Below are 17,164 nucleotides of genomic sequence, written 5' to 3' on the forward strand. Positions count from 1 at the left end.
AACGTGTTTCTCTTTGTGTGACCTGATAAGTAACTTTGAAGAACTTACAGTATGTAGGAGTAATGTTTTATTTGTCTAGAATATCAGACACATTGATGTCTTATGTGAAAGTTCTTAACTTCAGTGAAAATGGAAAAAAAATGGTTGTAGGAGGGCATTGGAACACAAAAGCAGAGTATAGAGGGACAACTTGCAATGAATGTAATGAATGAAATAAATTTTGTAACAGCCGTTGCTCATAATCCACATTTTAACTCCCGAGAAATTGAGTGGCCTCTGGAATATCAGTCTTAGTGTTGTTCATATTTTGTACCCAGGCAACTTCCATCTTAGTAATATGGCACCTCACCAGCAAATTATCCCAAGGATTGCAGGTGATGCATGGAAATTGGCTTTTCAGTTCTAATGAGACATCAGGTCAATAGATTCTTTCTTCGGTGAATTTTCTTTACCTATGAAGCAGCCTGTACAAATCATGGAAATCTGAATGTAAAAATATGCATGTTATTGGGCCTCGAAACATTAAATGATTGATGGACAGGTTGAACATAGAGGTACTGGTGTGTGAACATTTAATGTGGGATTATTGGAGACTTAAGTAATTGATCCTTACTTGATTAGAAAAACCTTGGAGGGTAACAGATATTCACAGTTCGTTACAGAAGTGCTACCAGGTCTCCTAGAAGAAATGCCTTATGAAGTATCCTTTAATGTTTTTGGCAGCAGCTTAATGGGTCTGCAGCTCCCTACATGCTTGCAACTAGGAAAGTGCTCACCCAGCTCGTTCCTGGTTGCTGGATTAGACAGGAAGACATTATCAGTCAGTCTGCATGTGTGCCTTATTTCATACTTGTGAACATTTTTCTCTGGCAGAGGCTCAAAGATGGAATCAGCACAAGGTCTGCTAACCCAAGAGGACTGAAAACGTAACGTTGTTGCAATGTGTGCAACAATATCAGTCTGTCTAGAAATCTTTGCATCAATGGCTGCAGAAGTGTTAGGCAGCAGTCAGTCATTTTGAATGCTTTGAAGTTAATGAAATTTTATTGATTTTGTAAGTGCAACAAGCGGGAGCATCCAATGAGTTGGATACTAGCAGTTCCACTTGATAACATGCACATATGCATAAGAGGGCAATAGATGTGATGTTCTATATAGATAAATCCTAAAGGAGACAAGTGACTGCGTAGTAGAAGCAGTGAGTTTCTGTGAATCTTTCAAGGAGTAAGAGTACAGCCCCCCCCCCCCTCCCCCCCCCCCCCCCCCCCACACACACACACACACACGTGCACATGTGCACACTCATTTACATTGTACCACCCTAACACACGAATCTTGAGACTGCAGTTTGGGAAGTAGACTTGAGTAAGGGGTTGATTTGGTTCAGGTGAGTATATAGAAAAAGAGAAAGGGAGTGGAAGGAGGGGTTGGGGTGGGGAAGAGCAGCTGATGCACAGAATAGGAACGCAACACAAAGACACTGAAGCAGATGAGTTCGTGTGGTATATGATGGCAATGATGATGTGGAAGAGTAGATTGGGAGAGGTTGACAGGACGTTAGGTAGAGGGTGTAGGTGCAATCGGTTAGCAGAGAATGGGGCCAGGAGGATTACTGTGGTGAAGAATGTGGTGTAAGGATAAATCTCATCTGGTGCTGGGAGGCAGGATCCAGGTAGTGCGAGTTGTGAAGCAACCACTGAACTTCAGCATGTTGTCCTCTCAGCTTGTTCCACTACTGGGTGGTCAGCTCCGCTTTTGGCTGCAGTGTGTTGGTGCCCCACATAAAATGCTCTTCACAAATTGTAGCAGAGCTGGTACATGACTTAGTTGCTATCTCAGGTGACCCTGCTTCTGGTGAGTAGGATAAGCATGTGAAAGGACTAAAATAGAACCTGCTGGGTAGGTGAATGTGGCAGGTCTTGCACCGGGACCTTCCACAGGGATTAGGCCCCTGTGGCAAATGGTTCGGGTGCAAGTGACATAGGGATGGACCAGTGTGTTCTTTAGGTTAGGTGAGCAGCAAAATACCACTAGGGAGATTGGGAAGGATCATGGATAAGAGATCCCTCATTTATAGCCATTATGATAGATAGTGGAAGTTCAAGTGGTTCAGTTACGCCTGTCTGTTGTGATGTTGAGTGATGCGGGGGGCTCCTCCACAACTGCTTCTTTAAGACAGTGGGGGTGATTAGGGGTAAGTGAGGCTATGCTGTAGGAAATCAGTTTGCAGACTAGATTTTAAGGATAGTGCCTTTGTCTGAGCTGCCACCACATACTGGGAAAGGGAATTCTCCTCTACACACATGCCATCCATGGGTGGCCAGGCTAAATGGGAGTGACTTTTGTAGTGGAATGGATGACAGCAGTGAAAATGCAGTTACTGTTGATGGTCAGCGGGTTTAATATGGATTGAGATACAGCTGGAGCCGTTGGAGGTCAGTGTACAGGAAAGTGACACGTTGGGCTGAGGAGGACCAGGTGAAGTGCATAGGAGAGATGATGTTGAGGCTGTAGAGGAAAGAGAATTGGGTGTCTTGGTCCCCAGAATCAGAAAAGAGCTTTTGGGGATTATTAAATTTCCTCTAGATGGCCCATAAAGTTGGCATAGGAAGGTGCCATGCAAGTTCCCATGACTACGCCATGGATTTTTTTATAGTGTTGTGTGTCAGGATGTAATTGGTAAGATATATGGGAGTCAGAAGGTTGTTGGGAGTGTTTGATAGTGGCAAGGTCATAGGCATGAGGGTTATTGGTGTCCGGGGAGGTGGCATAAACAGTGACAAGTAGGGATCCAGATGGTAAAGGGATGGGTATGGCAGAGAGTCGGTAAAAGAGGTGGTTTTTGTCCTTAGTTTGCGAGGCTAGGCTACAGTCAGTTGGAGGTGTTGGTGGCAACAGCAGAGATTCTTTCAGTGAGAGTGCAGTAACCAGCTACAATAGGGCGTCCAAGGTTCTTCGGGTTATGGATTTTGAGTGGATGGTGGATGTGCAGGAGGAGAAGGGGGTGTGAGGAGAGGGACGGATTCAGGTGACAGATTCTGGGATGGGCCCAAAGATTTGAGTATGGATTGGAGGCTATGTTGGACTTCAATGATGGGTTTAATATGGCATAGCTTGTTGGTGGAAAAGTCAAAGTGTTGGTGGAAACCATACGTTTGTTAGTCATCATGATGCATCATGTTAGTGGTAGAGCTTTTGCCTGCAGGGAATCTCTCTCTTGAGGTTGAAAATGACTTATTCCCTCTGTTGAGGGGTTTGTGTTCTTGGGAAGGGATGTGGGGAAGGGTGGTAAGGGCAGATTGGAGGCAAGGAATTCCTGGAAGGTAATGGGGGAGGGTCCAGTATGCTTTAAGTTTTGCTTGGCCTCACAGCCAGGCACTATCGCCCAAAGCTAGCCGGGAAACAGATTTCCTGTGCCTGTCCCCTTGCACTCCTAGTCCTCACATCACCCCCAAGAATCAGCTGCAAAGGAGCACCACTCTCAATAAACTGTATCGTCCCAGTCTGGACAGCTTAATCATATCTTTCATCAGGGCTTCGACACACTATTGTCATGCCCCCAGAAATAGGAACATCCTACTCCCAATCATTCACTCCCCTCCTAAAGTACCATTTCTCCACCCACCTAACCTAAAACTATCCTGGTCCATTCCTATGCCACACCAACTCCTAACCCCAGGCATCTAATCCCTGTGGAAGACCCACGTGCAAGACTTGCCTGGTTCATTGATCCAGTAGATCCTACTTCAGTCCTGTCACAAAAGAAGCAGAGCCACCTATGAAAGAAGACGTGTGTGGGGGGGGGGGGGGGGGGGGGGGAAGCAGAGCCACCTATGAAAGAAGACGTGTGTGTGTGGGGGGGGGGGGTTGCACTCTGTCTTTTCATCTTTTTGCCAGGCAGCACTGTTCTCACATTTCTCTGCTAGAATGCTATTCAGCTCTACTGCCTGTAAGCAAGACTTTTCATTATATACACTTAGTGCCGTAATCTTTGTGCTTCACTAAACATCACCTGGGACCTGGGTTCTTACTTTTACAGATTAGGGTTCTATACCAATATACAACATACTTTTTCTCTCACTACTGCAGCTGTAGATGTGTCGTCCTCACTGTGGCAACCTCTTGATTGTATTTTTAATGATCTGTGGACCATGATATGTATGGGCTATACTGTAATCTTTCTGCTGAAAATTTTTCATTGGCCTTGAATGGGTATCATACTAGGCTCTCAGTTCCTTTATTTGTGCATAGGGTGACGATTATTTCTGTATAAAGGTATGTGTGCCACCTGAAATATACAAGGAAAAGAAACATATTGTTTCTCGTACTTGTTTCATGTAATAAGAAAATGTAATGTGTATAATGTCGAAACAGTGGACATCGGGATATGAGAGACTACGATAGTGCCAGTTTAATGTGCAGATATTAGACAGATGTGTAAATATAATGAGAACTTTATGTTCTGAAATACATGGAACAAAGTAACTTTTGATGAATTAAAGGAGAGTGAGAGTGGAGCAGTACAAAAAATGGGTAAAATTTGCTTCAGAGTGCCCATAAATTTTTCCTGAACAGTGTGTAGTCTGATTTATGTTTTCACAATAATATGTGTTTCTGTCAGCAGCCGTTTATATGGTATGCTTCTGGGTGTTCAGGCAAGCTTTTGTTGTCATTTGATGCACAGTATCTCGATGACTGACCTAGTTGTCTCATTCAGTTGCCACGAGTTGTGCTGTTATACTGAAATGAAATGAATCGTTTGGCATTGTTGGCCGGGAGGCCCCATGCGGGGGAGTTTGGCCGCCGTATTGCAAGTCCTTTGTAGTTGACGTCACTTCGACTTGCGAATCAGTGATGATGAAGGAGGCACAACACCCAGTCATCTCAAGGCAGAGCAAATCCCTGACCCCACCGGGAATTGAAGCCAGGACCCTGTGCACGAGAAGTGAGAATGCTACAGCAAGACCATGAGCTGTGGACTGCTGTTATATTTACTTGCTGCAATCTGGTTGGAGTCCAGACTGTGAGTATAAATAACAGCACAACTTGCAGCACCTAAAGAAGATTGAGCCAGTTATCAAAATATTATGTGTAAAATGGGGAAACAGTAGCTTAGCTGAACACCAGGAAGCACACCATTAACCACTCACTTGAGAGATAACTACAGCTTCTTTGAATACTTAGAATTTCTCCCCCTGTAATGAGAGACAAAGTTTTCATGTTGGAAATAGATGTTGTCAAACTGAGGTGCCACATTTATTGTAGAGAACGGAAGCATGAATAGAGCCACTTTATTGTTGCACAGATTGTTTGGGAGTGAGGAGTTGTTTGGAAGTGAAGATGTCGATCTCCGGACTCTGGCACCCATTGCTGTAGCACCTTTAGCGCCTTCGCCACCGTCCCCAGCTGCCATTTCTCGTTCATCGCCATCACCACCAGCCTCTACAGGTGCTCCGCCTCAGTCACCAACTTCCCCTTCCGCACCAGCAGCTGCTACAGGAAAAGGCTACGAACATGGTGTAGCTGGTTGGGCACAATTAAAAGAAGCACATCCAGATGCTTATAAATCACCAGCAACTCCAGTGCCATCACAGAGTCACAACCCCACTGACAGGCAAGCTGCGCAGATGAATTTATTTGAACGGCCTTATGATAGACTGGGAAGACCATTACTGTATCGCAAACTTCAAGGTAAGCATTTTATTATCTTCAAAATATCTTATTCCAACATTTTCAAATTCTGAAAATAATAGTAATACAATATATAAGTAGTACAGTGTTTTGTTAAAGTCAGATTTTCTGTAGTTTTTAGAAATGAAATAAATAAATGTTGCAATTAAGCAGAAACTGTAATATAGAGAGATGTGGAGCTAGACAAATAATGAAGTGAATGGTGGATATGTTTATAAGCTGGTGTTCAATTCTTTTTGTAAGTGGAAATTTTCCCCAAGTGTTGACTGCACAACTCAGTAAAGTGGGGTATGCTGTATTATCTGCACAGTGTAAGTTTTATTGGAAATTTGCAATGTGCATATGATTCATAGCATATATTTTTATAGCAATTTTAATCTTTATTTCAGAAGAGCAACGAGCTATAATTGCATCAGGTGAAGATACAGATATGAGAATGTTAAGAATGGATTCTGATATTGATTTAAATATCAACATGATTATTGCCCAGGCAGAAGAGCAGTTGAAGAGTGGCAACATTTCATTCAAAGAATATAACACATTGCTAAAGCAGGTAACAAACTTTTTATGTAAGTACGTTGGAATAGTATGTGCCAGAAGCTCCCAGCACTGGAAAGCTGCATGAAAAGTAAACTATGGCCATTCATGATTTTTTGGAATTCATATAGGGCTGAAGGGGTGAAACATTTACTTTGGTGGTTGTTGTTCCTTTTTTGAAACATCAGATATATGTATAAAATCAAGAGTGTTCAACATTCAGATGTATGTGCTATTTTTGTTCTGAACACACAAATCAAAAACATTTTAGATTGGAAGTACTGCTTTTATTAGGAAGTAGTATGTTTTGACCCATTTATAGTAGGATTTGCTCTAAAAGATCTATGAAATTTCTGTTTCGGCCCCACAGTGCAAAAATGCTACTAAGAAATTTAACAGATTCCACAAATGTATTTTAGTTATGTATAAAGAATCCCAACATCTGTGTTAGACCAGAGGGAGAGTTAAATTTGTGCTGATTAGTCTATATGCCCCAGGACAACCAAGAAATCCTGGAAAGACCTGGAAATTTTTTCAACTGGGAGAAATCTGAGAAAAACCTGAAATTTTTTTTTTTTTTTTTTAGAATGTTGGAGTTTTTCATTGTTTTAGTTTTGAGTTAAATTTTTGTAACTTTGACTGGTAAGAACTGATGTATTTTACTTTAGCCCACTATTGCAGCAATATAAGGCAGATTAGAATATAACACCAAAATAAAATTTTAGTTGCAAAGAAAATGCGTTATTTACAACAACAAAACAGTGCATACACAAGCATCTGCTGACACTACACAGTACTGCGTAACAAAAAAACTGCTTTTGATTCCTCTTTTCTCAAGGGGCATGTATCAATGAGCACGACATCATAACTGTTTACATTTCTGATAGCTCACAGAAAAATATTGTGATTGGTGGTTTGAGAAGAGATACTTTCAAAATAAATTTCCCTTTAAACGAGATGAACTACGTTACGTGTGAGACTGTACAATGAATTTTTTAAATTGTGGAGCATTAGACTACCACTAAAAATTAGACAATTTGAGGATGAGCCACTTAGAAAAAATTCAGGCCCAAAGATCAGCCAGTTATTTATTTATTTAAAATTTTACTTAAAGGGTAAAACACAATGAAAACGACAAAGTTTCAAGGTTAATTTTTCATATTTATTTCAGTTCTTTGTGTATTACAAATTATGCAATAGTGACGGAAAAAAGTATAATCATCCTAAAAAATATACAGTTTGAAGTGAGTGCTTTAGCAGTTTAACCCTGTAATTGGCTTTTCTATGGAACAATTGAAGTGCTTGATGGAACCTGTATTCAGTCAGGTATCCCATGAAATGCTCGGTGCATGGCAGTGAAATTTATATTTGTGCTTTTCAGAAATATTCAGTTGCTGCAATTAAAGCTATGCTCTTAGGATACTGCCTAACTGCATCCTTGGGAAACAAAAGCAACAAAGAAATTTTGATGACCTGTATTATATGTGAAAGCTTAGCTTTTCGTGCAGCTATATTAATTTAAACCATTGTGTGTTCACGCTACTTAGAAATCATGTAGCCATTGACTGACACATGTCCTATGCTCCGAATATCTGCTGCGTTTTGACGGCAAGATCACTTGACACGAGCTACGATTCCCTGACAGGATTGCAATGTAATACAAAAATATGCAGTGCAAATGCTGCCGCACATCAAAGATCTTTCCAAAATACGATATTTTGTGCCGAGTTTCGTTTCTTAAAGAGCTGGGAAGTTCTATGCTGGTGTATAATAGCCTCACCATTCAAAAGATTGGTAAGTTTTACAGCTTCCAGGGAATGTATATTGTCTCTTAACATGGGAAAAGTACTTTCAGCAGGTGTACAATGTATTTTCACCTGGGAAAAAGTGTATTTTTAACTGGAAAATGTGGGGATTCCCCCCTGCCCCCGTGCTCTGGCAAGTATACAGACAGTATTTTTTCCCCTTCAGGTTCTAAGAACATAACTGTAAAAGATAAAGATAAAAAAAACACAACTGTCCTCCGCAATGAAATGTTTGGAGGTTTGTGAAGCAAAAATCTATTAATATTTAGAGACTAATCTATTTCTTGTAATACACAATATTGCTTTCTAATAAGTTTCCTTTTTACAGGTAATCCATATCAATGAGATCCAGAAGCTACGTGAAGCTCAGCGCCGAGATGCACAAGAAAACAAAGAAAACTGGGGAGCAAATAATGTTCCAGTAGCAAATGTTGGAACAACTGTTAGGAGGGCTCATACTGCATCACCACTTTCTACTGATGATGCCAACAGGGATTCTAGAGGTAGTGTTAATGTTCTTGTATTATTATTATTATTATTATTATTATTATTATTAAGTGCCATGATATAAAGAAGACTATTGTGTGGTAGGTGGGAGAGATATTTGTCATAGCCCAGATCATAACATATGTCTTGCTTTAAAGGGATTTGAATTGCAAACAGTGGTAAAAGACCAAAGAAGTAAAACTGTCTTAATTTTGTGTGTATTTATTGTTTTGTATTCACTGAAACTTCGACCATGTGAAAGAATGGCTCAAAGACTTCTTAGGTAATAGGACACAGCATGTTGTCCTCGACGGTGAATATCCGTCAGGCTATCATCAGGAGTGCCCTAGAGAAGTGTGGTAGGACCGTTACTATTCTCTATGTAAATGATCTGACTGATAGGGTGAGTAGCAATTGTGGATGTTTGCCAGCAATGCTGTGATTTACGGGAAGGTGTCATTGTTTAGTGACTGCCTGAGGACGCAAATTAGTTTAGACACAATATCTAGTTGGTGTGATCAATGACAGCTTGCTCCAAATATAGGAAAATGTAAGTAAATGTGGATGGGTAGGAAAAACAGTCCTTTGATGTTTGAATACAGCATCAGGAATGGGCTACTGATACAGTCCCCCTTAAATACCTGGGCATAATGTTGCAAAGCAGTGTGAAACAGGACCAGCATGTAAGGACTGTAGTGGGGAAGGCGAATTGTAGCATCAGTTTATTGAGAGAGGTTTTGGGAAGTGTGGTTCATTTGTAAAAGAGATGGTGTATAGAAAATGAGTGCGACCAGGGGTGCCCAAAGATTCTCATGTCCGTGGGGGCGAAAAATTTTTCCCGTCATATGATTTAGAAATATTGAGGACATTGTCATCTGCTCATCATTTTCTCCAGTTGGTTTCTGCAGTGTGCTGTTGGTGCATGGCAAGTTTTATAAACATAGAGAAGCTAATAATACAGTTACAATAACAACAAGCTTTAGATTCCCAGTTTTATATTTCCCGTCATTTACATTCTGTTCTGTTGATCCCATCGTAATCCCTATTCTGTCAGTTAATTGTTTTCTTACCATAAAAATTTTGTGCAGATTGAACCACTACTACAAGCTTCAACATATATTTTCAAATTGATTTATCTGGAAACTTAATCATGTTTCTGCTCATGCACTACCTTTAGGATAATGCAGAAGGATTTAGGATAATGGACGACTGTACAGTTTAATTTGCAACATAAATATTTTTGGGTTCTGTGATGAAAAATATTGTTGGCATTTTAAGAGTACTTTCAAAATGTTTCCACCATGTTTACTCTAAGCTGCACTAAATCATCAGAACCATCATCTGAGTTTGGTTTTATTTTTAAGCAAAAAACATTTGATTTCAGCATAGCATGATTAGTTTGTATTACGCATTATTCTTATTGACTAGTTGTTCTAAACTTTTACTTTAGTTTGTCATGATTCTAATAAAATTACTTGTCTTTTCAACTGCATCTTTTTACGATTCGGATTTCATACGAATTTTTTGCATATTTGTGAAAACTTTTGAAATTGGTGGATGGATGGCTTATGAATGTGCCGTGATACTGCTGTGTGTTGTTTGCCGCTCAGAAAAGTACATACAACATAGAAAGCGCACCTTTAACTACTCTGCAATAAACCAGAGGTTCCGAGATCTTTTCTCTCATGAACTACGTGCCAATTTTTCCTGTTTTGCATGGACCCCATGCTGTTCGTATATTGAATTTTCACAAATTCATCAACTTTAAATACTTGTTTGACAGTTGATACGGTGTTACTTACTTTGGCATGCTTAATTGTAAAAGTGTAGAGTGAAAAACATGTTAAGTTTTATACATTTATTACTTCAGATGGCACAAAATGCAAATCTGGATAAATTAATACGTAAATCTTGTAGTGGGAAGGATGATGAGCCAGTTGCTTAGCAAATTTTCGGTATTTAGCCTCAGTTTAGTTACGTTTAACCTTAAATCCCCTTGGTCAGTGATTCCAATCTCTTTCTTGTTCTTTTTGTAAGAAGATTGGTAGTCACACAGAAACTCCTTCCCATGAGGTATGAAGATGGAAAAGCTATCAAAAACTTTCTCGCAATATTCCATAATATAGGATAAATAACAGGTATGTCTTTCTGAAGCCAGAATTGCTGATATTCCTTTTTTAAGCAGTACTTTTTAAGCTTTTAATACATATTTTAGTCAGTTCTTCTTGTAACATGGCATCCGTTTCTTCAATATTTTAGTGTTGGTAGATCACCTACTGTGGTGTTTCTATAGTCAAAACATCCTCAAACCTAGTTTGAACGTCTTTGAGAAGGTCATTTAAATGTTGAATGTAGGTTGAAACATCTTCAAACAGGCAGTTTTCCTGTGACAAAATGGAAAACTGGGACAGTTTGCATTGTCCAGTGTGTTGTTTGAGTAGTTTAACTCTGGCAAAAAAAGCTGAAATTGTGGACTTGTGAGAAAAATCTTGTCAAACATAAGCCACTGTACAGACAGTGTAATTCAGAGCGGAGGAGTTATTGATCACAGTTTTCATAATTTTCTTCACATAACTATGCAAGTAATCTAGGATTCAACACATTGCTTCGAAATTTGTTTAGTGAATTAATGACAAATTGAAGAGAATGATGCAATAACCTGTTTAGTGCATTAATGACAAATTGTAGAGAATCATGCATTGTATTACAAACATCTTGGGCATGTTTTTGTTTTAAATGGCTTATAAATCCACAAAAGTAAGGACAAGTGCTCCATCTGCTGCCACTGATATCCTAATGGATAAAGGGCTCACTTTTTCATTAAATAACATTTCAGAACATTAAATATTGGTTCACCTTTAGTTTAGGTTGTTGCAATTCTCATAAAGAGTAGCTCTTCATAGATTTCTTGGTCCACAACAAAATGAATGTATACCAATAATAATGATTTAGTAGCAGGTAAAGTTAACTTATCCATTTGTGGAGATAAAGTTAACTCTTCCGTTTGTGGAGAGAAAGGGGTCATTTGTAGATAATTACACAAGATATTTTCAGAATCGTTACTTATTTATGTCTCTGAACTGTGTTGTTGCGTTGCTTAACACTTGGTTGGATGTAAGGCACATACTTAATTTTTAATACACTGTCTGTTTCTTCAGATATGCACGCATATCTGATGGAACAGACATTAGTGACGATTTGCAGCTGTAGTAATATTAAGAAATTTTGTCGCAGTTGCAAATATTTTTGACATCAGCTATACTGAGCATGGAAATCGTACTTAATGATGACATAGACAGAGAACCTGCAACTTCTCACAACACAATAAATAATTTTGTATCAAATTTACCATTCAGATTAACAGTCAGCATAATTGTATACGAATATGTTAAGCCATTGATGTTGATCTTGATACAACTCTCTTTGACCTCTAATTTCCTGGGTTCCCATCATATGCACTTCTTTTTCAGACCCCAACTGGTCTGAATTGGAAACAATTTCCTTACTGAACAATGGGATAAATTTCTCTCTCTTCTGCAAATTTGCGAGCCGATTCCATTTTGCTGTGCATCATCAAGTTGACACTTCTTTGGAAATTTCTTTATCTTATGTCTTCCAATTCTGTAGCACTGCTTGAAGTTATGCAACCATCCACTGCTTCCCTTGAAATTACTGTAATCTATGTCGTACGCAATTTGATATGCATAATGCACTATCATGCGTGTCCTGTAAATTGGATTGAGCATCCTCGAAACATGAAAACCTCAATTTTTGTAACAAGTGCACCTTTCCCGCCTTGAATATCTGTAGTTTTTCTTCTGCACTACACAGTCAAATTTCTGTGGACTTGTTTGAAACCTCTTTCCATCGTGGGGGACCACAATCGTACAAAATGTTTTGAAAGAAAATTCCACTATTTGACTGTTAATTGTTCATTAATTACAACAAAATCATGATTTCGGCTCTGTAGCCATTTTCAAGAACTTTCACAACAAAGGGGCAAAGAAAATTCTGAAGCATGTGTGTACTAGGTGGCTATCTTTTGGCAGATGGTTGGATAGACTACTGGACCTGTGGCATATGTTTCTTTCTTCAAGGAGGAAGTAATATTATGTACCCAAGACATTTCCACACGCTTTACATCTTTGAGAATGCCTAGAGTTGAATAAAGTGGATCCAAAGAATATCAGAAGAAGAGAATTCTTGATTCTGCCACTACACATGCCTCTAAAAGAATAGCATATTCTTCCAGATGCGACGAACCCATTCTAAAAAGTAAGACTTCTGCTCCAACACATGAGGAAAAATTGTTATGTTCCTGTCCTCAATATTGAAGTTCTCTTTTTATTAGACCTTCTAATTGATTTGTCACAGCAGTTGTTCACCAAGTTTGTTAAGCCCAAAATTGTCAAATGTTCCTCATTGCTTGAAGTTGAGTACAACTTGATTCAAAATCAAAATAGTGATGATGAGTTAGTTATTGGCATTCAGACTTCAAACATATTGAATGATCTCCAGAATAGAGATAAATCCATTTTCTTTCCATCAGTGAGAAACTACTTTTGTACAAGTCTCCACTCTAGGATGATGTGTTAAAGCATGCTCAAGTTGCTAGGTTGGACAAAATTGAAGATGCACTGTTTTCTACCATTAGTTTTTTTCTTGGAAAAGTTTCCTATCATGTTATGCATGGAAGAGAATGAAACTACAGATGAGGTGGTGAATGAGCTTCGGAGGCAGTTTACAGCTCTTCAGGCAGATGACACTTTGGCTGCAAATCAAGATGCTGCCAGTGATTCCAGTTGAGCACAAATATCAAGAATTGGTAGAGCCAATGGACCTCTTAAAGATAACTGAATTTCTATAGTATTGCTCTCTATTCTCAACATACCCCATAGCAATGCAGAATATTAATGTGTTTTCAGCCTTGTTAAGAAAAATAGAACAGAGTTCAGGTCATCCATGTCCAAGGAATCTGTGGAGTCTTTCTATTTTGAAGACCAGGAAGTTTGATTCCTATTATGACAAAACATTTTTTCAAGATTTTTTGAAGGAAGCTAAAAAAGCCACTACTATGACTTTAAAGTCGAAGTAGCATGTGACTGGCGGTGTGCATTGTATTATTTCTTACCTGTGTTGCGTTAAACAAGTTTTATTGTGTAAAGCCTTTTTCAAATATCGCATATCTGTGTAAATTATCAAGGAAGTCCTGTCACACATTCTCCAAATCAATATTCACCATACATGCTGTTGTGTAACGTGGATTTCTTCTTGATTGTTATGTTCATCTCCAAATCATTGGCCTAAGATTTAAGTAGATGTGATATCATTGAAGTATCCTGTTTAAAGCATGAATTATTGCATTTTGTAGCCCAGAAGTGTTGTTATTTTTATCAAGCGAGGATATGTCAAAAATCACTATACATTATGTTTGAAAAAGAACTCCCTAGTTTTAATGTGTCCTAGAATCTGTACAAAGCGACATACACTATACTAGTTTGTGGTGTATGATTCATCAACTGTCCAAGTTTGGCAGGTCTGCTTGACCTTGAGACAGAACCAGTGCTGTTTTTCCCCCTGTTCCCTCAGTTCAGTCCAGGTGTGCGTGCAGTGCTATGCACAGCGACTCGGCAACAATTTGTACTCTGCAAAAGAAAGTGCAATGTGTTATTTGGCTTGTGAAAACTGAGTCAGTTATAACAGTGCAATGTAATTTTAGACATCAGTATGGTGGTGAACCACGTGACTCTTCCAAAGTTAATGTGTGGTTTTGTTTGATGGAAGATCCTGTGGTTAGTCCTTTTATTTTTGTAGAAAAAGAATAAATGGGGACATTTACTGTGACATGTTGACAGAGTACGTCTTTCCCTAAATGGACAATATTGAGGCAGAAAAGGGGCTTGTATTTTTCCAATAAGATGGTGCCCCGCCTCATTACAGTAAGTGTGTGTGTGTGTGGGGGGGGGGGGGGGGGGGCCCTTGGCAGTCGCTTTCCAGGAAGGTGGATAGGCAGGTCTGGCCCATTACCTTGGCCACCACAACGCCCAGACTTAACCCCCTGGACTTTTTTTTCCACATAAAAAAAAGGTTGTGTACAGTGAAGTGATAAGACACATCAATCATTTAGAGAAAAGAATTGTCACAGCAGTTGGGACAGTTACAGCTGAAATGTTGGCGAATATGTGGCAAGAGCAGAATGGAACATTCCGCAGATCTCACCGACTTCGAATTCGGTCAGGTGATTGGGTGTCACTTGTGTCATATGTCTGTATGCGAGATTTCCACACTCCTAAACATCACTAGGTCCACTGTTCCGATGTGATAGTAAAATGGAAATGTGAAGGGACATTTACAGCACAAAAGAATACAGCCCGATCTCCTCTGTTGACTGACAGAGTGTGCTGACAGTTGAAGAGGGTCGTAATGTGTAATAGGCAGACACATATCCAGACCGTCACACAAGAATTCCAAACTGCATCAGGATCTATTACAAGTACTATGACAGATAGGCAGGAGGTGAGAAAATTTGGATTTCATGGTCGAGCGGCTGCTTGTAAGCTACACATCACACCAGTAAATGTCAAACACCTCTGGAAAATGTTGTGTGGAGTGACGAATCATGGTACACATTGTGACAATCCGATGACAGGGGGTAGGTATGGCGAATGCCTGGTGAACATCATCTGCTAGTATGTGTAGTGCCAACAGTAAAATTCAGAAGCGGTGGTGTTACGGTGTCGTCATGTTTTTCATGTTACGGTGTCGTCATGTTTTTCATGGCTGGGCTTGCACCCCTTGTTGTTTTGCATGGCACTATCACAGCACAGGCCTACAATGATGATTTAAGCACCTTCTTGCTCCCCACTGATGAGGAGCAATTGGGGGATGCCGATTGCCTCTTTCAACACAATCAAGCACCTGTTCATAATGCATGGCCTGTGGTGGAGTGGTTACATGACACTAACATCCCTGTAAGGGGCTGGCCTGCATATAGTCCTGACCTGAATCCTATAGAACACCTTTGGGATGTTTTGCAATGCTGGCTTTGTGCCAGGCCTCACCGACCGACATTGATACCTCTCCTCAGTGCACCACTCTGTGAAGAATGGACTGCCATTCCCCAAGAAACCTTCCAGCACCTTATTGAATGTATGCCTGCGAGAGTGGAAGCTGTCATCAAGGCTAAGGGTGGACCAACACCATATTGAATTCCAGTATTACCAATTGAGGACGCCATGAACTTGTAAGCCATTTTCAGCCAGATGCCCAGATACTTTTGATCACATAGTGTATTTGTACATGTTGACAATAAATATATGGTTCATCTGTTCTTTCTTATTGCCTTGTTACGTAACTATTGCTAACTCGTACCAGGAATGGGCACTGGAACATTTTGTATCAAATGTAATGCCCACTTGTGAAATATTGACATTCGTCAGCCAGGTTTTTAGAATTTCTTTTGAAACCAAAGGAAACAATCTTGTGCAAGTCTTTCTATTTGATGCCACTACATCTACACCACTGCGAAGTGCATGGCAGAGGGTACATCCCAATGTACCAATTATTTGGGTTTCTTCCCATTCCATTCACACGTTGAATGCAGGAAGAATGATTGTTTAAATGCCTCTGTGTGTGCTTTAATTAATGTAATCTTATTGTCACAATAAGTAGCGGGTGTTAGTATATTTCTAGAATCATCATTTAAAGCCGGCTCCATAGACTTAAGTACTCTCTCTCAGAATAGTTTACATCTGTTTTCAAGAATCTGTCAGTTCAGTTTCTTTAGAATCTCTGTGACACTCCCCTACAGGTAAAAAACCTGTGACCAATTGTGCTGTCCTTCTCTGTCTGTGGTCAGTATTCCCTAGTCCTATTTGGTACAGGTCCCATGCACTTGAGCAATATTCCAGAATGGTTTGCACAAGTAATTTGTAAGCAATCTCATTTGTAGACTGATTTCATTTTCTCAGTATTCTACCAATAAATGAAAGTCTGCCACCTGTTTTGCCCAGGACTGATCCTGTGTGACCATTCCATTTCATATCTCTACATAGTGTACACCCAGGTATTTGTAGGAGTTGGCCAGTTGCAACTGTGACATACTGATATTGTAGTCAAAGGATACTACTTTCTTTCTTTATTTTTGTGAAGCGCACAATTTTACATTTCTGAACAGTTAAAGCAAATTGCCAATTTTAGCACCTCTGCAGCTTCTTTCAGACAATGCTTCACTAACTGTGTCATCTGTAAAAAGTCTATAGTTACTGTTAATATTGTCTGCAAGGTTCTTAACATACAACATAAACAGCGAGGGTCCCAACCTTTCCCTGGGGGCCCACCCAAAGTTATTCCACATCTGATGATGACTCTCATCCAAGATAATACACTCAATCCTCCCTACGAAAATATCTTCAGTCCAGTCAAAAATTTCGCTTGATACCCCAAATGATTGTGCTGTTGACAATAAGTGTAGGTGTAGTACTGAATCAAATGCATTTTGGAAATCACAAATACAGCATCAACCTGATTGCTTTGATCCAAAGCTTTCTGTATGTCGTGTGAAAAAAGTGCGAGTTGGGTTTCTCCTGAAGGACTTTTTTGGAACCCATGCCAGTTGGCATGGAGCACATCATTCTGTTAGAAGT

General features: G+C 39.7%; 1 protein-coding gene across 1 annotated transcript in view; it reads left to right on the forward strand.

Annotated features, from left to right (window-relative positions):
- Positions 1–17,164, forward strand: part of LOC124622676 — an 87,572-nt gene that overhangs the window by 18,129 nt on the left and 52,279 nt on the right. Inside the window, exons 3-5 of the mRNA XM_047148467.1 lie at positions 5,306–5,691; positions 6,081–6,244; positions 8,362–8,536. Coding sequence (XP_047004423.1) covers positions 5,306–5,691; positions 6,081–6,244; positions 8,362–8,536 — 725 coding nt within the window. The remainder of the gene's footprint in view (positions 1–5,305; positions 5,692–6,080; positions 6,245–8,361; positions 8,537–17,164) is intronic.

The sequence above is a fragment of the Schistocerca americana genome, chromosome 7 (genome assembly GCF_021461395.2).
Source record: "Schistocerca americana isolate TAMUIC-IGC-003095 chromosome 7, iqSchAmer2.1, whole genome shotgun sequence".
Taxonomy (NCBI): domain Eukaryota; kingdom Metazoa; phylum Arthropoda; class Insecta; order Orthoptera; family Acrididae; genus Schistocerca; species Schistocerca americana.